The sequence below is a fragment of the Halichoerus grypus genome, chromosome 1 (genome assembly GCF_964656455.1).
Source record: "Halichoerus grypus chromosome 1, mHalGry1.hap1.1, whole genome shotgun sequence".
Lineage (NCBI taxonomy): Eukaryota > Metazoa > Chordata > Mammalia > Carnivora > Phocidae > Halichoerus > Halichoerus grypus.
This window is the reverse complement of record NC_135712.1, coordinates 49582659-49608494: the sequence shown is the minus strand read 5'-3', so window position 1 is coordinate 49608494 and position 25836 is coordinate 49582659. Positions and strand designations below refer to the sequence as shown.

At 37.6% G+C, this 25836-nt stretch overlaps 1 protein-coding gene across 1 annotated transcript; it reads left to right on the top strand.

Annotated features, from left to right (window-relative positions):
- Nucleotides 1-10692: 10692 nt before the first annotated feature.
- Nucleotides 10693-12255, top strand: LOC144379463 (endogenous retrovirus group K member 5 Gag polyprotein). Its single transcript, XM_078058885.1, has one exon. It carries the CDS (start codon nucleotides 10693-10695, stop codon nucleotides 12253-12255), a length of 1563 nt encoding a protein of 520 aa, XP_077915011.1.
- The last annotated feature ends 13581 nt before the right edge of the window (nucleotides 12256-25836 follow it).

The following is a 25836-nucleotide window of genomic DNA, read 5'->3' as shown; positions in this document are numbered from 1 at the left end:
TGGACCCTCAACTCTATGGTCAACTAATCTTCAACAAAGCAGGAAAGAATGTCCAATGTAAAAAAAGGCAGTCTCTTCAACAAATGTTGTTGGGAAAATGGACAGCCACATGCAGAAGAATGAAACTGGACCATTTCCATACACCACGCACAAAAATAGACTCAAAGTGGTTGAAAGACCTAAATGTGAGACAGGAGTCCATCAAAATCCTAAAGGAGAACACAGGTAGCAACCTCTTCGACATCAGCCACAGCAAATTCTTCCTAGAAACATCGCCAAAAGCAAGGGAAGCAAGGGCAAAAAATGAACTATTGGGACTTCATCAAGATAAAAAGCTTTTGCACAGCAAAAGAAACAGTCGACAAAACCAAAAGACAACCGACAGAATGGGAGAAGATATTTGCAAATGACATATCAGAACAAGGGCTAGTATGCAAAATCTATAAAGAACTTATCAAACTCAACACCCAAGGAACAAATGATCCAATCAAGAAATGGGCAGAAGACATGAACAGACATTTTTCCAAAGAAGACATCCAAATGGCCACAGACCCAAGAAAAAGTGCTCAACATAGCTCAGCATCAGGGAAATACAAATCAAAACCTCAATGAGACACCACCTCACACCAGTCAGAATTACTAAAATTAACAAGTCAGGAAATGACAGATGTTGGCAGGGATGCAGAGAAAGGGGAACCCTCCTACACTGTTGGTGAGAATGCAAGCTGGTGCAGCCACTCTGGAAAACAGTATGGAGGTTCCTCAAAAAGTTGAAAATAGAGCTACCCTATGACCCAGCAATTGCACTACTGGGTATTTACTCCAAAGATACAAATGTAGGGATCTGAAGGGGTACATGCACCCCTATGTTTATAGCAGCAATGTCCACAATAGCCAAACTATGGAAAGAGCCAAGATGTCCATTGACAGATGAATGGATAAAGAAGAAGTGGTATATATATACAATGGAATATTATGCAGCCATTAAAAGGAATGAAATCTTGCCATTTGCAACGTCGTGGCTGGAACTGGAGGGTATTATGCTGAGCGAAATAAGTCAATCAGAGAAAGACATGTATCATATGATCTCCCTGATATGAGGAATTCTTAATCTCAGGAAACAAACTGAGGGTTGCTGGATTGGTGGGGGGTGGGAGGGATGGGATGGCTGGGTGATAGACATTGGGGAGGGTATGTGCTATGGTGAGCGCTGTGAAATGTGTAAGACTGTTGAATCACAGACCTGTACCTCTGAAACAAATAATACATTATATGTTAAAGAAAGAAAAAAAAAAAAGAAGATAGCCGGAAGGGAAAAATGAAGGGGGGGAAATTGGAGGGGGAGATGAACCATGAGAAAGTATGGACTCTGAAAAACAAACTGAGAGTTCTGCGGGGGCGGGGGTTAGCCTGGTGATGGGTATTAAAGAGGGCACGTACTGAATGGAGCACTGGGTGTTATACGCAAACAATGAATCTTGGAACACTACATCAAAAACTAATGATGTAATGTATGGTGATTAACATAACATAATAAAATAAAATAAAAAGAAAGAAACAAGATCAAGATCCATACAAAGAGTGAAAAGTTTATTTTGAGGATTACAGGGAAGGGAGAAATCAGTTATAGGTGAGATAGTAAGAAAATTAGAAGAAAAACGTGGCCCTGAAAATAGTCAGGGAAGCATTTAAATAAAAGGAAAGGATGAAAGGGTAAGACAGGAAGGAATTCCAAACAGAAAAAGCCAGATAAGCCAAAACATAGTGGCTGCATGGTTCATATAATGAAAGGGAACAGTTAGGAGCATGATTTGTTGGCCATAGAGGATTTAGACTAATACACAGTATTAAGTCAGGTTAGAAAGATAAGTAAGGGCCAAGTTCTCATTTAAACAGTCATAAAACTGAACAGTAGAATTAAAATGTGCCTTCTGTAGAAATTCTAGACTTCTTCAGGAACATTTTTTTTTCAAGTGATAGTAAATCACAGGGGCACTAGATGATTTGGCATGAAAATGATCCACTAAGTTGTAGACATAATCCAATTACATTGCGATCAATACCATAGGATTTTGGAGCATTTGCCATAAATTTTTATATGAAACCCTATCATTAAATTTGAGTGCAGTTGCAGTGAAAATCCCAGGATTCCATCACTATTGAAAAGTTTTCTGACCTTTAAACACATCAATCTAAAATAAAATGAAGTATGTGGAAATTGATCTGAGAAATGGAATTAAAAATCTGGAGAATAACTGGAAAAATAATGAGAACTATATCCAAATATTTGGGGATCCATCAAGATAATGTTTTATCTAGTTTTTAAATTATAATAAAACCAAACACTCTCAATATGCATAATTAAAGAGGTGTTAACTTTGTAGTAAATTAAGCCCACATAATTTAAGACTTCTACACATACTTATTAAAAACTTAGAGAATGAAGCAATCATTATCTTCTACTCACTATTGCAGCAGGTTTGATTTACCATCAAGTATGCTTACCTAAGTCTGTGTGTGCAAGAGCTTGGCCAAAATCTTGGGACCATAAAATTATATGAGATCTAACATTAAGTAAATAAAGTTCTCCTCTCTCTTAAAGCTCACTTATTACATGGTAAACTAATCATTTTGAAAATAGCGCTTCTCCATTTCTCTCCTCCACAGGTTCTGTTTTTCAGGTTGATTTTTGCACATTTGTCATTAACCTATATCAATACACAGTGACAGCCTGAGCAATAGAAATGCATGCTCATTTAAATTTATTAAGCTATATTGTCATCTGTTATGTTGCAAAAGATACTGACAGATCATATTGTGTTCCAGAAAGCCTCAATCACTAGTGCTTCTTTGGCGATGCCGTATTATTTTCCATTTGACTTCTAATAGCAATGATACTTGAGTGATACATAAGGTTTAAAAGCAAATAATGGACTATGTCTGCATACATCAAATTCATGATAGGAGACCCATTTGTGCATCGTAGAAAATGTTGAGTTGTAAAAACAATTGATCCTTGAATGACACATTCCCAAAATGTCTGAGTAAGAAAGTACTGTGACGAAAGAACTCAAACCATCATCAGAACTGATTCCTTGATGGTGTTTAATCATGTTATTAGTTTTATATTGATGTAACTTTTATATGTTTTAACATTCTAAGGATTTTACCTCCATAAAAATAGGTCACATATGTAAAACTTTCAAATGCAAAGCTCAGCAGACCAAGAAATCTGAATTTTAGTTACTGGGGATTTTATTACTTCAACATAATTCACTTTTCTGTCATTCCATAAAATCCTGCTACAGATAAAGTCATAACAAGCGTCCATATGAGATCCAATATAATGTACTCACAAAAATGAGTTTAAAAAAATATATACAGGGCGCCTGGGTGGCTCAGTTGGTTAAGCGACTGCCTTCGGCTCAGGTCATGATCCTGGAGTCCCAGGATCGAGTCCCGCATCGGGCTCCCTGCTCGGCGGGGAGTCTGCTTCTCCCTCTGACCCTCCCCCCTCTCATGTGCTCTCTCTCTCTCTCTCTCATTCTCTCTCTCAAATAAATAAATGAATAAAATCTTTAAAAAAAAAATAAAAAATAAAAAAAATATATATACAAATTGTGTGTCATTATAAATATTTTCCTATCATCTTTTAAGCATTGTCACCTTAACATGCATATTATCTCTCCTATTATGTAAAATTATCCCATATACTTTTGTCATGAAATAACTCTTTTTACAGTAACTAAATATCCTTAATTGATCCTGGTAAAATCACTTATCAAAATATTAGCTATAGGACTATTTAAAAATATCCTAACATAAAATTCAGTATTTATTGTTCATCTTCTGAGAAAAAGCCACTAAATATTCTTAATCACAGACAAATTAGTCATCTTCACAAATTTTAAAATGAAGACTTGGCTCATATTTCATCTGGATATTGATGATTATTTCTGTCAAGGATTTGCTATTTTCAGAATGATTTTAATAAGTCCCTTATACAGTGTTATGAGAACACTAATTTCAATTTTCCAATACATCTATAAATCATTTAAAATACTTTAGTCTTCTGAGAAGGATCCATAATGCTGTTTATATACTTAAATTACTGTATTTAAACATCATTTAATCTTACCATTTTTAGATCCTGAATATCTTTCATCTTTCGGTTCTTTAATATAATCTGGCATTCTTTATCTCTACTTCCTTATATATGTTATAATTTTATCTAAGGGCTCAGTTCTTTTATAGGATCTGATGTTTAGAGTGTTATAAATTATTTTAGGATATTAAAAAACTTGCTCAACAATTTGTATAATAATTGAATGGCATTGTTTTAAATCAGCTCTCAAGAGTGCCAGTGCCATGACCTAAATCTATTCTTATATTCTTATACTTCTTTGTGCAGCTCTATCCGGGATTTAGGCTATAAATACGTTCATGCTTCTCTAAGGCCCACCACGAAGTTGCAGCTCCTTCTAATTAGTCAATACTGCAGTTCATTATCTTACTGACCAAACGGAGTCAATGAGGATCTCTCATGATCAAACAAACCAAGTATCTGCCCCCTTATTCTCTTTCCAGTATGTTCTCCAGTGCATTGGGTTCACAGGCAGTTCTGTGTCAGACTCCAATTTTAATATCATTAAAAAACTTTGAAGAAATGTCCCTTAACTGTATGTTTTATCACATCAGTAGTTCCCAACACTTGTTACATATTAGAATCTCCTAGTAACTTTTATGCTCAGTTACCACTTCGCCTACCCCCACCCTCCACCCCCACCACTCCATGGTCTGGTGGAGGTCCTGGGCATTAGATGCAAAACAACTGGTTCAAATTTATGAGTCATATTTTCTTTTAGATAACTTATAAAATCTTCACTACACTCTGAATTTTCAGAAAATTATCAGAAACAAATAGGTCTTCAATCTACTAAAATGGTAAGAAAAAGGAAAGTTACAATGATTAAGTACAGCTAGTAAATACTCATTAGGTTTGTTAAAGGACTTGAAAAATACCCCATGTAGATGAACACGGTAAACCATTCTTTAGTTTATTCTTAGAGACGATAAAGTTGGAAAACCTTACATATTAACTGACATGTAAGCTGACAATCTCAACCAAGGTTGACCTTCTTAATCTTTTCTTTTAAACAATTCCTTGTAAAAATATTTCCAAATTTTTAAGTTTATTCACTCACTAGTTCAAGGAACAGGAACCAAGATTCTACTAATAGCCAACAAATTTGCCAAGTTCTGAGAATACTACAACAAACAATGGACATGGATGTTAGTCTTGAGGAACACTAACTAGTTGAGAGAGAGGTCTTAAGACAATTAACTATATTTCCCTTTAATAATTAATACTGACGTATTCAAATCATATTAAAAGCATGGGAGAATGAGTCTTAAAAGTAATCCTTATTAATGATCTACAATGAGATAGAAAATTGTGTTCAAATTTGTGGATCTTATAAAAGTTATAGCATTTAGTATCAAAATATTAGAGAAATTCTGAGCCAGAACAGAAAAATTGAGCCCACCACCTGTTATCTTACTTGAGAGTTAAGAATAGTTTTTAGAACAACAGGTGTTGGCGAAGAGAAAGGGGAACACTCTTACACTGTTGGTGGGAAAGCAAACTAGGGAAGCCACTTTGGAAAACAGCATGGAGGTGCCTCGAAAAGTTAAAAATAGAACTACCCTAGACCCAGCAATGGCACTACCAGGTATTTACCCTAAGGACACAAAAATACTGATTAAAAGGGGCACATGCAACCTAATGTTTATAACAGCATTATCAATAATAGCCAAATTATGTTAAGAGCCTAAGTGTCCATTATCCATTGACCGATGAGTGGATAAAGATGTGGTATATATGTATGTGTGTGCATATATACATGCATATATATAATAAGTATATATATACACTAGATCTATTTGTTTCTGTTTCTGATAACTTTCTGAAAATTCAGAGTGTAGTGAAGATTTTATAAGTTATCTAAAAGAAAATATGACTCATAAATTTGAACCAGTTGTTTTGCATCTAATGCCCAGGACCTCCACCAGACCATGAAGTGGTGGGGGTGGGGGTGGGCAAAGTGGTAACTGGGCATAAAAGTTACTAGGAGATTCTAATATGTAACAAGTGTTGGGAACTACTGATGTGATAAAACATACAGTTAAGGGACATTTCTTCAATGTCCCTTAGAGCTAGAAAGTATTATGCTACATATATAGTATATATTATATAATATGTATATAATATGTATATATCTAATGTAATATTACTCAGCAATAAAAAAGAGTGAAATCTTGCCATCTGCAATGATGTGATGGAGCTAGAAAGTATTATGCTAAGCGAAATAAGTCAGAGTAAAACAAATTACCATATGATTTCACTCATATATGGAATTTAAGAAATTAAATGAACATAGAAGGAAAAAAAAAGAGGAAACCCAAGAAATAGACTCTTAACTATAGAGAACAAACTGATGGTTACCAGAAGGGGAGGTAGGTGTGGGGATGGGTTGAATAGATGATGGGGATTAAGACGGCACTTGTGATAAGCTCTGGGTGTTGTATGTAAGTAAGTGTTGAATCACTAAATTCTACACCTGAAACTAATAGTACCCTGTATGTTAACTGGAATTTAAATAAAAACCTGAAAAAAAATAGTTTTTATACTTTTAATGGTTGGGAGGGAATAATATTTCATAAAAATGTAAAAGTTATAAGAAACTCAAATTTTAATGTCATTGGAACACACTCATATTTTAAATATTGTCTATGACTGTGTTGCATTCTAATAGCAGTGTTGAATATCTTCAAGAGGTCAGCCTTTAAAGGCTAAATATCCAGCTCTTTACAAAAAAAGGTTGCCGATGTCTGTTCTAGATTGACACTGCTGAATAGAGCTTTTTATGTGATGATGGAAATGTACTATATCTGCACTGTTGAATACAATATCCACTAGTTACATGTAGCTTTTGAGATCTTGAAATGTGACTAGTGTGATAGAAAAATTGATTTTCTAAATTTAACTTTAATTTAAATTTAGCTCATTTTAAAATATTTACTTTAGCAATTTTAAATGTAGCTCATTTTGAGTGATGTAATATAGCATTAATTGTTGAGTGTTTGCTCTGGAGTTGGGATGCATAGTGTTTAATTTCAGCTTGGATACAAATTGGTTCTGAACCTTGGGAAATTTAATTTCTTGGATGTACTACTGTATCTTGGATAGTATTACCTATTTTAGTTATTGTAAAGATTAAATAAATTAATATTTTTAAGGTACATATAATTCTACCTGTCAAATAGATGCTCAAAAAATAGTGGTTGTTACATCACTATTAGTTTTGACATTAAAATATATTGAACAAATATAGGAAATATTTGTATTTTTAGCACCTATTGTAGGTGCCAAGAATACACAATGAAGGCAACAGAGAAAATATCTGTTTTTGTATGGCTTATGTATTGTGAGCCACCATGTAAAATAAAATACAGCCAAAACAAAAATTTGATATAAATTACAAGTAATTACCTTTATGAACCAAGGTTATATCAATATCATGAAAGGGAATAAACCAAAAAGTATCTGATGGCAAAAATCTGTTATAAGCCCACTGTCATTATATAGCCTCTAATTTTAAATTTTTGTTTACATTGGATTATCTCCAGTATTCCTATTAATTGATTTTGTTGAAAGAAAATTGAAATTTTAAAAAAGTGACAGTAATAAAAGTAATGGTGTTAACGCAAACAATGAATCATGGAACATTACATCAAAAACTAATGATGTAGCACATTGATTGATTTGCAGATGTTGAACCAACCGTGCAGCCTAGGAATAAATCCCACTTGGTCATGGTGAATAATTCTTTTAATGTACTGTTGGATCCTACTGGCTAGTATTTTGGTGAGAATTTTTGCATCTGTGTTCATCAAGGATAATGGTCTGTAATTCTTTTTGATGGGGTCTTTGTCTGGTTTTGGGATCAAGGTAATGGTGGCCTCATAAAACGAGTTTGGAAGTTTTCCTTCCATTTCTATTTTTTGGAACAGTTTCAGAAGAATAGGTATTAATTCTTCTTGAAATGTTTGGTAGAATTCCCCTGGGAAGCTATCTGGCCCTGGCTCTTGTTTGTTGGGAGATTTTTGATGACTGCTTCAATTTCCTTAGTGGTTATAGGTCTGTTCATGTTTTCTATTTCTTCCTGGTTCAGTTTTGGTAGTTGATGCATCTCTAGGAATGCATCCATTTCTTCCAGATTATCTAATTTGCTGGCATATAGTTGCTCATAATATGTTTTTATAATTATTTGTATTTCTTTGGTGTTGGTTGTGATCTCTCTTTCATTCATGATTTTATTTATTTGGGTCATTTCTCTTTTCTTTTTGATAAGTCTGACCAGGGGTTTATCAATCTTATTAATTCTTTCAAAGAACCAGCTCCTAGTTTCGTTGATCTGTTCCACTGTTCTTTTGGTTTCTATTTCATTGATTTCTGCTCTGATCTTTATTATTTCTCTTCTCCTGCTGGGTTTAGGCTTTATTTGGTGTTCTTTCTCCAGCTCCTGTAGGTGTAGGGTTAGGTCATGTATTTGAGACCTTGTTTCTTGAGAAAGGCTTGTATTGCTATATACTTTCCTCTTAGGACTGCCTTTGCTGCATCCCAACGATTTTGAACAGTTGTGTTTTCATTTTCATTGGTTTCTATGATTTTTTTTTAAATTGTTCTCTAATTTCCTGGTTGACCCATTCATTCTTTAGTAGGATGCTCTTTAGCCTCCATGTATTTGAGTTCTTTCCAACTTTCCTCTTGTGATTGAGTTCTAGTTTCAAAGCATTGTGGTCTGAAAATAGGCAGGGAATGATTCCAATCTTTTGGTACCGGTTGAGACCTGATTTGTGACCTAGGATGTGATCTATTCTGGAGAATGTTCCATAGGCGCTAGAGAAGAATGTGTATTCCGTTGCTTTGGGATGGAATGTTCTGAATAGATCTGTGAAGTCCATTTGGTCCAGTGTGTCATTTAAAGTCTTTATTTCCTTGTTGATCTTTTGCTTGGACGATCTGTCCATTTCAGTGAGGGGGGTGTTAAAGTCCCCCACTGTTATTGTATTGTTGTTGATGTGTTTCTTTGCTTTTGTTATTAATTGGCTTATATAATTGGCTGCTCCCATGTTAGGGGCATAGATATTTACAATTGTTAGATATTCTTGTTGGATAGACCCTTTAAGCAGGATATAGTGTCCTTCTTCATCTCTTATTATAGTCTTTGGTTTACACTCTAATTTGTCTGATATAAGGATTGCCACCCCAGCTTTCTTTTGGTGTCCATTAGCATGGTAAATGGTTTTCCACCCCTTCACTTTCAATCTGGGCGTGTCTTTGGGTCTAAAATGAGTCTCTTGCAGACAGCATATCGATGGGTCTTGTTTTTTTTATCCAATCTGATAGCATGTGTCTTTTGATTGGGGCATTTAGCCCCTTTACATTCAGGGTAACTATTGAAAGATATGAGTTTAGTGCCATTGTATTGCCTATAAGGTGACTGTTACTGTATATTGTCTGTGTTCCTTTCTGGTCTATGTTACTTTTAGGCTCTCTCTTTGCTTAGAGGACCGATTTCATGTTAAAAAAAAAAAAAAGAAGAAGAAGATAGTAGGAAGGGTAAATGAAGGGGGGGAAAACTGGAGGGAGAGACGAACCTTGATAGACTATGGACTCAGAAACAAACTGAGTCTTCTAGTGGGGAGGGGTGGGGGGAGGGGTTAGCCTGGTGATGGGTATTAAAGAGGGCATGTACTGAATGGAGCACTGGGTGTTATACGCAAACAATGAATCATGGAACACTACATCAAAAACTAATGATGTAATGTATGGTGATTAACATAACATAATAAAATTTTAAAAAACACACATTTTTTTTAAAAATGCCAGGAAACAAATAGGTTTTGCAAGAGAAACTTGCTCTTGCCTCCCTATTAGAAAAACCAAAGCACTGCCCTAATTGACAAAGCTTTCAAAATCATCATCAGTCTAAGTTGGTACAAGTCTCTTTAATAGTTTTAAGCATTCAAGATATTCCCCTTCATAACCCAAAGTGTTCATGATATGTGGGAAAAAGAACGCCACAACGACCACTGGTGCATGTTCTCTCAGACTCTGAGATCTCTGAGAAAACTCAAAATTGCAGGGTTAAAAGTAACCTGAAAGGATCAGAGTGAAATGCCCTTGGAACGTGTGTGGTCAGTTCTAAAGCACGCAGCAGAATGTTTTGTAGATAGGAAGCCAGCTGTAAACAGCACACTGGGCACTCCCCTCTTTGTTCCTTTACTCTCTTTTAAAGATTCTTACATGCTTGACTAATCCTGTATACATGGAGGAATGTGCCTTACTACGCCCCTGCTACAAATCATTATAGATCTTTATCGCTGTAGAAGGTATATAAGAGTATGGAAAATAAACCTCGGTGCCTCGGGCTGTTAGCTCGGGGTCCCCTGTGCCTCGCTATACCGTCGTCTCTTTTTCTCAGTTCCTTCACTGCTCCAGGTCCCCGACTCTCAGAGGTCAACAAGTGGTGCCCGAACAGGGACCTGAAGCCCCCGGCGAGGAGTGATCCGCCAGCGATAGGAACCCTACAGAAGGTGGTAAGTAGGAAAGTTTATTACAGGGTTATGGGGCAATCAAATTTGAAAACATCAGGTTTTGCTGCGTTGATACATCATTTTCTTAAAGAATATGGAGCCAAAGTTACCAAGCAGTGCATAGAAAAATGTTTGGAAACAGTAGTTGAATATAATCCTTGGTTTCCGGATGAAGGCTCCTTAGATGAGGAGACTTGGATCCAAATGAAAAATAATGTCTTGAAGGCTATGAGACAGGATGAAACGATTCTCCTTGATTTCTGGCCCATTTGGGCTTTAATACGAGTGGTTATCAATACTATGGAAACTGGGGATAAGTTATCCCCGGCTGAGATTGCTAAAGAAACTACCAACTCTTTACATACATATGAATTAGACGATGAGACTTTAGAAAAGGCTAAGACTGAAAGTAAAGTTTTCGCAGCTTCACAGTCCCGGCCGTTACCCACGGCCCCTCCGCTTTTAACGGAGGACCCCACCGAAGATGATCAACCGCCCTCCACAGATTTATTCCCTCTCAAACGATCCTCCCTAGCTCTCTCACCTCTCGAAAAGGAACTCCGACGGCAAGCGGCTAATGATCTATGTATGGCTTTCCCCGTAGACCGAACACAAGCTGCTGGTCCCGTCTATGAGGGATTAGATTTAAATGCTTTAAGGGAACTGAAGAAGGCTTGCCACTTGTATGGACCCACAGCCCCTTATACTATAGAGATTTTGAAAGCTTGGGCCAATTCTGGGGAGTGGATCCGTCATGATTGGCATATGGCTGCATGGGCTTGCCTTAAGCCACAAGATTTATTGCAATGGAAAATGTGGTTATCGGATGCCTCCTATATGAAAGCCCGGGCGAATTGGGCTAACCCAGCCATGCATCATATTTCTTTTGAAATGCTCACTGGCTCTGGCCCCTTTTCAGATGTTCAAGAGCAGCTGGTTAACACTCCACCTGCAGCCACAGCGCAGGAATCTGAAATCGCACTCGCAGCTTGGGGAAAGCTAACCCCTTCAGGGGAAATGGGGCAAAGTTATATAAAAATTGTGCAAGACCCTACAGAAGCATATACTGATTTTATTTCTCTGCTCGAAATGGCTATTGACCGCCAAGTCGATAATAAACCTGCTAAAGAGCACTTGCTAAAACAGCTTGCTTTTGAAAATGCTAATGAGGACTGCCAAGCAGCCATCCGGCCACATAGGGAAACAGGAGGCATTCTCGATTATCTTCGTCTATGTAGAAATATTGGCACTCTTACACGTCAAGCTCGGATAACCTCCCTTCAACTCATGGCCCTACAAAAACAACAGGATATAAAATGTTGTAATTGTGGGAAAGTAGGACATGTCAAGAAGAAATGCCATAAAGCCCCCCAACCTAGAGCCAATTCCCCTTCTAATACCGCCCCTAGCCTCTGCCCTCATTGCGGCAAAGGCAAACATTGGGCCAAGGAATGCAAATCCAAATTTGACAGGCAAGGTATCCCACTCCCATTAAGGTCGGGAAATGGGATGCGGGGCCACCCCGGGCCCCGAACAACAATGGGGGATTCAATATGTTGCCTCTCCAGCAGCAACTTCCTGCTGCGCACATAAACCTTCTGTGTTAACACTCAGTTCCGCCACCCAGGGAAGTGCTGCAGTAGATTTAACCACTCCTTTTACAATAAGTCTTCACCCTGGTCTCGGGCCTCAAATACCCACGGGTTATTACGGACCTTTACCAAGAGGAAACATGGGTCTTGTGCTAGGAAGATCTAGCCTAAATCTTAAAGGTATCCAGGTGATGACTGGAGTAATAGATTCTGATTATGAAGGAAAAATAATAGTGGTCGCACGGACTCGGGTTCCCTGGACTTTTAAGGGAGGAGATAGAATTGCTCAGTTATTATTGCCCTATGTACAAATTGGTCAATCCCAACAGATCAGACGAGGAGGATTCGGTAGTACTGATCCTCTCATGGTTAAATGGGCTTCATTATTGACTCAGACTGATCGCCCTTCTATGACTCTTAAAATTAGAGGAAGGACTTTCTCAGGTCTAGTAGATTCTGGAGCCAATATTTCAGTAATAGCCTCCCAGCATTGGCCTAATACCTGGCCCACGCAAGCAACCTCTAGTTCGGTAGAAGGAATAGGTTTTGTGACGGCAGAAGAAATTCGACAAAGTAGTGTGCCACTTAAATGTGAGGGACCAGATGGATTAGAAGGAGTTATCCAGCCTTTCATCTTAAATACCCCCATTAATCTTTGGGGAAGAGATCTCTTGCAACAAGGGGGAGCCAAGCTAATCATCCCCCCAAGTGAACCAGCTAAACAAATCATGACAAAGATGGGCTATAAACCAGGACAGGGCTTAGGCAGACAACTCAAGGAATAAAGGAGCCTATCATTGCCCAAGGACAAACTCATAGGGCTGGACTGGGTTACCCTTTTTTCTAGGGGCCGTTGAGGAAAAGAGGCCTGCCCCTATTAAAATAACATGGAAAACTTCTTCCCCGGTTTGGACTCCTCAATGGTCCCTTCCGATAGAAAGATTGCAGGCCTTAGAACAAATTATTCAAGAGCAGTTGCAGGCAGGGCATACAGAGCCTTGGCAATCTCCTTGGAACTCTCCTGTTTTTGTTATCAGAAATCAGATAAGTGGAGGCTCTTAATAGACCTTCGGAATGTTAATCCCATCATGGAGCCTTTGGGTGCCTTGCAGCCTGGGTTACCCACTCCTACAGCCATTCCTAAACAATGGCCATTGATAATAATAGATCTTAAGGATTGTTTCTATACCATAGCCATTCACCCTGAGGATAAGGAGAAATTTGCCTTTTCTATTCCCAGCACTAACAATAAGGAACCAATGAGACGATATCAATGGACGGTTTTGCCACAAGGCATGACTAATTCTCCTACCATGTGTCAGTATTATGTTGGCCAGGTCCTCAGACCTGTAAGAGATCATTATCCTCAATCCTATATCATTCACTATATGGATGATATTTTGCTGGCATCACAAACTGAAACCGAATTACAAGATGTGTATCAGGCCACTTCCCAACATTTGACTTCTGCCAGTCTCATAATAGCCCAGGAGAAAATCCAAACAACTACTCGGGCTTCTTACCTAGGCACTGTGGTAGATAGAACCACAGTGAAACCTCAAACAATACAAATTCATAGGGATACCCTCCTTACCCTTAACGATTTTCAGAAACTCCTAGGAGACATTAATTGGATTTGCCCTCTCCTAGGGATTCCAACCTATAAATTACAAAATTTATTTAACACTTTACAAGGTGATCCTGCTTTAGATAGTCCTCGCACTCTATCCTCAGAGGCAGAAGCCGAACTGCAGTTTGTTGAGGAGCAATTAAAAACTGCTTTTGCTTACAGGTATGATGATTCTCTCCCCCTGCTTCTTCGTATTTTCCCTACCCCTCATTCTCCAACTGGTGTCTTAGCGCAAGAAGACAAACCTCTCGAATGGATGACTTTACATACAAAAACTGCTCGAACTATCGCTCCATATCTAGCTCTTGTCTCTTCACTCAGTCTCCAAGGACGAAAGTGTTCTATTCAAATTCTTGGTTTTGACCCAGCGCTCATTGTTTTACCTATCTCTTCGACATCTTTTAAGGAAGTCCTTCCTTTCTCTACTGATCTGCAAATACTCTTGCTGATCAGGCAAACTATGGGACTTCCTAAAGCACACTGCCTGGGTTATAAATCGCATAGTTCATAACGCCCCAATCCCCTCAGCTACTACATACTTTATTGATGGTTCTTCCTCTGGGCACGCCGGAGTCGGGCCCTGCTATTCAGCGCTCCATGAAAACCCCTTACACTTCTGCTCAACAAGTCGAACTTACAGCTTTATTGTTCTTATTGCAGAATGTTCATTATCCTACGTAGTTGGCATTGTTGCGCCTTTGGAAACAGCTCTTATTTCCACAACTCATTCTATCATTAACCCTTTGCTTCAGGAATTACAATTAGAAATTCAATCTCAAACTCACCCTTTGTTCATTACTCATATCTGCTCTCATTCTAAGCTCCCTGGACCTCTTACACAGGGAAATCAGTCTGCTGATTTATTGGCTATTCCTATTTTTGAAACTCCACAAGCAGAACACGCCCATCTTCATTCCAACGCCAACTGCCTACATTCACACTATAAAATACCCTTGCGCTCTGCCAGGCAAATAGTCTCTTCCTGTCCTATTTGTCGACCTCTACATTTAACTGAGCATCCGGCGGGCGTCAATCCCAGAGGCACAGCTCCTGATTGTATTTGGCAAACGGACGTTACTCATTTCCCACCTTTGGGACGTGCCTCATATATTCATGTTACAATAGACACCTTTTCAGGATTTCTTCATGCTACTCCATTGATGGGAGAAAAGGCTGGGCATGTTATCTCTCATTTACTTGAATGTTTTGCTATTATGGGGTTACCTAATTGTATCAAGACAGATAATGGCCCAGCATATACTAGCAAGAAAGTACGAGAATTCCTTGCAGAATGGCAAATACAGCATATCACAGGTATTCCTTATAATCCTCAAGGACAGGCTGTAGTAGAAAGGGTGCATGCCACCATTAAAAAACAACTCCATAAAACTTTCAAAAAAGGAAGGGGGACTCTCCCCCCGAGACGTCATGGCACAAACCTTATTTATTTTAAATTTTCTAAACTTACCCCAAGGAGAACCATATACTAGAGCTGACAAACATTTCTCGCCAGCCTCAATCTCAACTCAGGATGCACCCGTGTGGATAAAAAATGATGAAAATAATTGGTTGCCTGGGAAATTAATTACCCGAGGCCTTGGTTATGCTTGTGTCATTCCAGATGGATCCAGTCGAGCAATTTGGATACCTCTTGGAAAGTCCGGCCCAGGACCGGGGATAAAGACAACAGAAGAGGTCTCTCAGGGCACCTGGGTGGCTCAGTCATTAAGCGTCTGCCTTCAGCTCAGCTCATGATCCCAGGGTCCTGGGATCGAGCCCCGCATCGGGTTCCCTGCTCAGCGGGGAGTCTGCTTCTCCCTCTCTCTCCCCCACTGCTTGTGTTCCCTCTCTCGCTGTGTGTCTCTCTCTGTCAAAAAATAAATACAATCTTTAAAAAAAAAAAAAAAAAAAAAGAAGAGGTCTCTCAGCCGCTGCAGGGATTGACTACCCAACCCCCTGTTCGAGAGATGGCAACACTCCTTGAAGAGACCTCGAAAACAAAAATTGACCCCGACAACACCCCCAACTTGGGGGCAACTAAAGACCCTCACTCAGAGGGCGAGCGAGTCCTGGAGACGACTAGATCTACCAAACCCCCTGAACATTTGTTCCTGGCTGTTAGCGGTGGTGACATGCGCCTCTGCACAGTACGGATTCCATCCTTCTTCTCCGGCCCGTATGGGGGTCTGGATCCCGGATACTGTACCCTCAAAAAACAAATGAGTGCCCCAAATCTCCACAGAGTGCTTATGACAGCCACTGTTTTGAAAAAAGAGAGGGGGAGCTGTGGGAAACAGAACACCACAACGACCACTGGTGCATGTTCTCTCAGACTCCGAGATCTGAGAAAACTCAAAATTGCAGGGTTAAAAGTAACCTGAAAGGATCAGAGTGAAATGCCCTTGGAACGTGTGTGGTCAGTTCTAAAGTACGCAGCAGAATATGTTTTGTAGATAGGAAGCCAGCTGTAAACAGCACACTGTGCACTCCCCTCTTTGTTCCCTTGTCCTATAAACAGCACACTGGGCACTCCCCTCTCTGTTCCTTTATTCTGTTTTAAAGATTCTTACATGCTTGACTAATCCTCTATACGTGGAGGAATGTGCCTTACTACGCCCCTGCTGCAAATCATTATAGATCTTTATCTATCGCTGTAGAAGGTATATAAGAGTATGGAAAATAAACCTCGGTGCCTCGGGCTGTTAGCTCGGGGTCCCCTGTGCCTCACTATACTGTCGTCTCTTTTTCTCAGTTCCTTCGCTGCCCTAGGTCCCTGACTCTCAGAGGTCGACAATGATAGATGAATATTTTGAGGTCAAATCTTTGTGACATGTGATCTCCTGCTATTGTGATCCACTAACATTAATGATGCAAAGGATAGTTTATGATAGGAATGCTTTCTACGCCTTATATTATTTTCTAAAATTAGTATGAAGTATATATGGAAAAGTTTTAGTGTATACTTTAATGTATTCTCACAAACCTAAAATGTTCTAGCATGCAGATAAAAAACAATATTACTAGCAGACCTGTAGCTCCCCCTTATATCCTTATTAAGTCACTACATACTCAAGGGCAACAAATTTGATAACTTCTACGACCATAAACGGGTTTTGTCTGTTTTTGAAATTTACATAAATGAGATCATACAACGTATAATTTTTGTGTCTGCCGTATTTCAACATTACATGTGAGATTCAAAAATTGCATAAAAATATAATTCATACACCCTCAAAAAAAAAACTAATGATATAATGTATGGTGATTAACATAACATAAAATAAAATTTAAAAAATACAATGTGAAGATACCAGAATAAGGCAGCCTACAAGCCAAGGCGAGAGGCCTCAGAAAAAAATCGACCTTTTTGCTATCTTGATCTCTGACTTCTAGCCTTGGTAACTGCAAGAAAATAAATTTCTGTTGTGTAAGCAAAAAAAAAAAAGTAATGGAGAGCCACTGGTATCTGTTTAATACATTGGAATTCCTGAATAGATTTTATGTTTAAAGTGTTCCATTGAGGGGCGCCTGGGTGGCTCAGTTGGTTGAGCGGCTGCCTTTGGCTCAGGTCATGATCCCAGGGTCCTGGGATCGAGCCCCGCATCGGGCTCCCTGCTCAGCGGGGAGCCTGCTTCTCCCTCTCTCTGCCTACCACTCTGCCTATTTGTGCTCTCTCTCTGTCAAATAAATAAATAAAATCTTTAAAAATAAATAAATAAAATAAAGTGTTCCATTGATAATGCATGTAAAGTATCACTGTTGAGTCTAGAGAATAAGAAATTAGAGAACTAAGTAACCAACAAGGGTTATATAATGAGTCTAAAGGTGTTGATACTGCCAGAGGTTGGTTGAGAGCCTACATGACCCACAGAGTTCTGATGACCAATGTGCCTTTTCTGGAGAAATGACATATTTAGGAATCCTGGGAACAAGTAAATAAAATAACCACATGAGGTTATAGTTGAGATTTAAAAATTTATTCTACCTTCCTAGAAGGTCTAATAAAAGCATTTTTGGAGGTAGGCCTGATTATTGTTTATAATTTCTTTTTTGAAGGATCCTTTATTTATAGGATAAATATTCAACTAATTTATTTCGATTACCATGGCCAATATTTTCTTTTAGGACATTTTGTTGTAATAAAGTAAAATCGTCTCCCTTGCAATGTGGCCCTTTCCTGCTATTTGGTCTCATCAGCAAGCCAGAATTATTGTTACATGGTAATCAAAGCAGAACCACCACATGAAATACCTGGTTCCTACCTTAATTGACAGGGAACTACATCAACTAACTCACTTCTGGCAAAAACAAAAAGGCTTATCACAATCCAACACTCAAATGGAATAAAAGAGGAACATTCTGTCCAAATGGTATAGTCTAGTTAATGAAATCTAATGCTTCCTAAAACTCATCCTGGGCAAGCAAAATGTGCCTCCAGAAAATTGGCTTCTTTATTAAATATGGAATGCCAAATATTTTCTTAAGGCTACAATCCTGAACCATCCTGATACTACAAAGAGGTTGAGTTCCACTGGAAAGCATAATTAGGTTAAATCACATCTGGTCATTTCTCAGCCAAGGAATACAGTAAATTAGGAATTTTTGGTTCAAGATTAATCAAGAAGAGTACATATTCATGAAACTAATATGCATTTAAAATAATAAGAAACTTGAATACAGCAGAGGATAATAACATTCTATAATGTTTCTTAAGAAAATACACAAACTATATGCTGGCTAATTGAATATAATAAAAAAAAATTTTTTAATTAAAAAATTTTTAAAAAAGAAAATACACAAACTAAAATTTTAAACCAACATTGTTGATAAAACAAGGGAATATCTTATAATATAGAATGTGGCATTTGAAAATAAAAGTATGTCTACAGAGTAAAGCCTTTCATCATTTTTGTAAATACTAGTAGACAATGCTTTTAAGAAATTAAAGTTTTAGGAAAAAGAAGTAATTCAGTAACTGAAGTAAAGAGATAGTTGCATCTCAAATAAATGGCCCAGATTGTTTCCTTAGAGGAGTCTTAGAAGAAAAATTAACATGAGTCATTCTATGGAAAACTGTAGATTTTAGCAGGATGGAGTTTACTAGGAATCACTCGTGTCCCTCACAATACTATCAACTGTGAGAAGTTACCACAAGTAGAATCCTTTCCTCAGAATTTTAATTCTTATATTAAGAGGTTTGTTATTTGTGTATTTGTGAGAACGGATATCAACAGAGACAGATAATCCAAAAGACTACAGATGCTAGAACCATGTTTCCAGGGTCATATGTTTTTGTTAAATGTGCACAAGAAAAAAAATTAACTATTATCAGTCAATATCCCTGTCTTTGCCACTCTGCCTTCCCCTCCATCACACCCTCCTTCCTATTGGTGACTATCAAGTAATCCTGATCATGATCCAAAGAGGGAAAAGCTGATTTTAAAATGCATGTAATTTGGATGTAGTGAAATATTTATGTGGTTTGCAGTCACTCTCATGTATAAATTTTTGCTAGTTGTACTCATGAAATATTGTCAAGAAAGTGCCTATTGTCCCTGTATTGACTCACCCAGCAACCAAATATCAAGATAAAGGGGAAAAGGTGGTAAGAATTCATCCTATAGGACCAGGCTCCAGAATCAGGAACTGAATAAAACTAAGTTTTAAAATGCATGGAAATGAAAACTAGATTCTGGAAAATTCTTCCAGTGATCAGATGTGTAATATTTTAACTAAAAGATTCAGTTTGCACTGACATAGGCAAAAAAGAGAAATTTACTCCAGTAAAAAAATATACTCAATAACACAGTATATAAAAATTGTAAATGCACCATGTTTTGCAATTGATATACATAGCACAAATTTGAATTTATGAAAATCCCTGTATTTTGGATCACAAACCTCTAGCAGTGCTACAATCATTGAGTACATCTGTGTAGAGTAGCATAAATTTTTTGTCATAAGAAGTTGCAATTAAATAGTAGGAGTTAAATTTTAGGAAAACATACTACATATGTTATTTAATTAGAATTACATTTCTGGATTTTATGATGGATTTACCAGCTTTTTCAAAGTTGCATTGTGTTGTTAATTTTTTCTCATTCTAAATATGGTCTTCTACATATAAATTTTATTTGTAATTTTATATCCTTTAACTTAAGAGCTTCCCCCTGCCTCCCAACTCTATAAGCCTTGGACACCACAAAGCCTGGATCTATCTTTGATTATCAGATTTTAAAATGGGAACTAGTAAAAATATTATCTTAGAGTAAACTTGCTGGACTATATATATATATATTCCATAAACCTAAGAAAACTACAGAAAGTATTAAAAACATGTAATTCTAGATATATTGCACGGTAGGTATTATGTTTCCACAATCTTTTTTTTTTTTTTTTTTTTTTTATTATTTTTTTTTTTTATATGTTTCCACAATCTTAAAACAAATTCCTTTGAGCTTTGTAAAAGTGCAACATTTAGGTCAGATCTAAGGCAGCCAGAGAAAGATGGGAAAATATAACATTTTTAATGTGTGACTTTGAAAGTTTTTTTTTTTCTTTTCAAACACATTTTAACTAATATTATCTCTGAGCTATTAAAAATTAAAAACTTGATATGATACATGATTATTGAATTCATAGCTCTATATTTAAATATTGCAGTTTTCTCTGGAATCTTTTAAGCAACTCACATAAGTGGGATGAATTAGTAATCCATATTTCAATTGTTTTTCTGCCCATTCTCATTATCAAGTTGTAACATATTAAAGAATATTATTCAATATCTATTCCTCTCATATGCAGACTCTTTCTCCCCTCATTCAGTCCTCCTCTTCAAATTACTATTCACACCATAAAAATGAAGCACCTTTGCAAATTTTATTAAAAAATGTTTTTATGGGGATTAACATAATAAAAAAATTTAAAAAAAATGTTTTTATAGCATATATGCACCTTACTTGTTTCTCCTATGCTTTTAGTAGGTCATTCCATTGTCTTCTTATTTGTTCAGTTTCTATAAAAGAAATCTTTTATTACATGGAGTTTAGATTTCTTGATATTGTTCCATAAGTCACTGAGTCACTGTTTCTCCTTTTTCTAATCTTTTTGATTTTCTGTGCTTCCATTGGGATAGTTTCTATTGTTAGGTCTTCAGATTCACTGATATTCTGCAGATGTTTATCTAATGTAATCTGATGTTCATCTAATCTAGAAAAAATTTTATTTTAATTATTGTATTTCTCATCTTTAAAAATTCCTTTTTGCTTATTTTTATATCTTCCATTTTTCCCCAGCAGAAAGTGGGAGTTGTTGTTGCATTAACTTCATTTGTTTATCCTTTTTTCATTGATCACAGTCCTACCCTACTCGTTAGCTAATAGATGAAAAGAACTGCTTTATGTATTTTGTCCAGTTCCCTAATGATTTACAGCACTAAGAAAAGTCAAATGTTTCATCTCTGGAAGCAGAGATCTTGAGATTTTTTTTTCTTTTTTTTCTACTGTGCATATGACCCAGGCAGACATTAACAGACATTAGTTCAAAACCAGAAGGTTCATTAACTCAACAAAAAGGTATTTGTCTTTAGTTTTCTTAACGTGTGAGGAGGCTAACTTTATCATGGCCTGCAATTGTTTCAGTGTCTAATATGCTTCAAATTGCATTTTAGCATCAAAGTGTGTATGTGTATGTGTGCATCATTGATTTGAGACCATGACTGAGTAAAAGAAATGGCTCAGCCTGGTGATGGGTATTGAGGAGGGCACGTTCTGCATGGAGCACTGGGTGTTATGCACAAACAATGAATCATGGAACACTATATCTAAAACTAATGATGTAATGTATGGGGATTAACATAACAATAAAAAAATTAAAAAAAAAAGAAATGGCTCAGTATTCTATTTTAGATACTTTAGAAAAAAAAAGTTTAATCTAAATCATGATGAGAAATACATTAATGTAAATATAAGAAATGAATACAAATAATAAAGAAAAAGGTAGAAATTATGAATAAATCTAAGATTGGAAAAATACAATTTTTAAGTTAATACGATGTTAGAACTAGAATGTGATAAAAAAAAAGGAAAAATATAGATCATTTGTTGAATTGAGAAATTCCTAAATATAGGATAAAATTGGCAATGTAAGAATAATACATGATGCCCAAATAGGGTTTATTACAGGGTATGAAAATACTTCCATGTTAGCTCACTCTGTTCAATAAGCAGTGGTGACCTCAGCTTCAAATTTAACAGTGAAACTTATAAGACACAGTACATTTCACATAATAAATACATTCTTAATTAAGGCTAGGTAAAAGATAATGTAGCATGTACAGCAACAACAAAGTGAAGGTCCTATGACTCTCAGGCACAGCTTTCTATGTCCCTAAATCATTTCACACTGGAAATACACGTGTTCACCTAAGCAGAGGGAAGCCATAAGCTTCATGGTTTTATTCTATGTTGCTGGTCCCAAAGCCCCTCAGGAATAATGACTAACTCATATTCTACAGGGCTACTACATCTCATCAATACTGGTTACTAATTACTCAATACACATTATCAGTGATGAAGTATAGATTGTTGTTCTGGCACATAGTACTTAATGAGATTCCCATTTATATTGGCTCAATCGTTTTTTTTATAAATTCTTTGAATTAATGTCATAAAAATTTGACCAAGCTAAATCAGCCATTCATGAGACTATATAAAGAGCCATAGAATCATCTATCAACCTCTTCCTTCCAGTCAGTATGGAGATTATAATATATAATATGGGGAATACAAGGTAAATATAAAGGTATCTGGTAAAACTCAACATCCAGTCTTACATTTTTTTGAAAAAGTCTTTAGTAAAATAAGACTACAAATATGATTAAAATATTTTAAGAATACAAATTTCCAAATAATTGTCAATGTCTTATGATCCTTAATGGTGAAACATTGCATTACAACTAAAGAAACAAAAGAAGGAGGTGATGTCATCAAGATGTCAGTATAGGGTATTCCCAACTGTAGTCTTCCCTCACCAGAAGACCAACTAGCAACCATGCAGACAAGACAGTATTGTGAAAATCCCAGAACCCAGAGGTGAAGCTGAAGCTCTTCCTGGACCAAGAAGGATGGCATTAGAAAGGTAAGAAGAAAAGTCCCGTTTGTACCATAGTACCCCTCCCTAAATCAGCTCAGTGCTGCATCAAGAGGGCTTTCTCCGATGGAAGAGGAGAGCCCAAGGTGGACGTTGAACTCTCCTGGGGTTGTGAAACACTTCCAGAGGCCTACTCAAGTCTTGCCTCATGGGGATCACTGGATTAATCTATAGGGCTTAACCACTGGGGATCAGATAGATAAAAAGGAGGGCAAGCCTTACATCAACCAGCACTCAGATCTTGGTGGACTGCATTCCTGCTTGCAGCTGTGCCCAAGCAGACATCGAGGCCAGTAGCTCTGCACATCTGCAGAACAAAGCTAGTGGCCCAGTCTGGGCAGGGAATTCAGATGGCAGTTCTGCTTGATTTCAATCTTCAGCCAATAAGCCATACCAACCACAGAGCCTATTGTAAGTCCCCACCAATCAGGGAAGCAAATTCACAGCCCCATCTAACTGCTGACCATAGTTTCCAGTTCCACTGGACCAGAAAACCTGACCAGAGAAGCTGGATAGCAGCAGAGCCCATTATAAAACTCCATTAGGCAATGAACCAAGCCAGCATCTCTGGCAAAGTGTTACACATTGCCTCTGGCCTTTTGTAACCAGGGAGTTTCAACAGTGACGCAAGGCAGCCTCTGAGCTCATCCTGCAGCCCTGCCTGATGAGTAAACACTGGTTATGGCTTAGACCAGCCCGGGAGCCCAGCCAGAGACCCTGCCCAACCACTGAGTACAGGCTCTAGCTCCACCCAACAGCAGGACACAGTAGGAAGCCATACCTCCCCAGAGAGGTAAGTCAGCAACCATATCTAACAGCAAAGCACAGCCCCCAGCCTACCTCATCATGAAGCCCAGCCTATGTCCCTGCCCAGCTTCAGGGCATAGCCTTGGCCCCACCAGATTACAGAGCATAGCCTGAGGCTCTTGCCAACCACAAAGCCCTGCCTACGGCCCTGCTGAACACAGTCCTTGAGGCCTCCCCCAACCAGGAGCAATTGCAGAGCCCAGCCCATGGTACTACTCAATTGCAGAATTCAACTAGTGGTACTATCCTACCAGGAAACAGTCTATGACCCCACTAGACCAGAAGTAAATGCAGAGCCCAATTAGTGGGCCCTTTCTAATCGTACAGCACAGCCAGCAGCCATATCCAACTGGGGAGCCCACACAGGTGCCTGCTTGAAATTGGAGCCCAGCCAGCAGCACCCCTTCCCAATATCAAAACACAGGCAGTGGTACTGCCCAACTAGAAAACTCAATAGCAAGCCCTGCCTGCCAAAGCAACTACCAGTTGACCTAGTCAGTACCCCAAGCTGATCTGACCTGTGATGGTTTTTCCTTGCAGAAGGAAACTTAAGTCTGGAAGAGAAGACTGCTTACTCAAATGTACAGATACCAATGCAAGCATACAAGAATCACTAAGAATCAGGTAAACATAGCACCACCAAAGAAAACTAATAAATATACTCACTGGTAAAAATAAATATATTTTCAAACCAAATTCCCTAATATTGTATTGGTGGTACATAAATCACAACCATAGTTTTAAATTTAATCATATTAACAACTATAACTATGATAATTTGTTTTTGGATGCACAATATAGAAAAAGAGGAAAATTGTACATTAGTAACAAAACTTGAGAAATGGGGACAGTAAAAGAATAAGTTTCTATATGCTATCAAAGTTATCAGCTTAAAATAGGTTATTATAACTAAGTTATTTCATGTAAGACCCCTAGTTACCTCAAAGAGTGAGCACACACCACAAAAAATAACCAAATCACAGAGGAAGACAGCAAAAAGCAAAAAACAGAGGATCTATAAAACAGAAAATAATTAAAATGACAACAGTAGGCCCTTACTGGGGCTCCTGGGTGGCTCAGTCAGTTAAGTGTCAGGCTTAAGCTCAGGTCGTGATCCCAGGGTCCTGGGATCGAGCCCCGCATTGGGCTCCCTGCTCAGCAGGAAGCCTGCTTCCCCCTCTCCCTCTGCCCCCTGCTTGTGTTCTCTCTCTCTCACTCTGTCAAATAAATAAAATCTTAAAAAAATAGCAAGTCCTTACCCATTGATAATTACTTTAAAGTAAATGGATTAAATTCTCCAATAAGAAGACATGAAACAGCTGAATGGATAAAAATAAAGAAAAACAAGCAAAAAACCCCATAAGATCTAACAATACCCGGCCTACAAAAAACTCACTTTACTTTTAATGACATTTACAAACAGAGAGAAGAGATAGTAAAAGGTATTTCAAGCAAATGACAACCAAAAGAAAGCTGGGGTTGCTACACTTACACACAGAAAAAAAGCTCCTTGACATTGGTCTTGACAATAATTTTTTGTATATGTCACTAAAAGCACAGGCAACAAAAGCAAGAATAAATAAGTGGGACTACATCAAACTAAAAAGCTTCTGCACAGTAAAAGAAATGTACAAAATAAGATAACCTATGGAACTGAAGAAAGTATTTGTAATCCATGTATCTGATGAGGCTTAATATCCGAAATAGTTAAGGAACTGAGACATCTCAAGAGCAAAAACCCAAATAATCCAATTGAAAAATGGGCAAAGGACTTGATTAGACATTTTTTCAAAGAAGATATTCAAATTCCCAACAGGTACATGAAAAGGTATTCAACTTCACTAATCCTAAAGGAAATGTTGATCCAAACTGCAATGAGATATAGCCTCACACTGGTTAGAATGGCTATCATTAAAAAGTCAAGAGATAACAAGCGTTATTGTGAAGATGTGGAGAAAATGGAACCCCTGTTCACTGTTGATGGGAATGCAAATC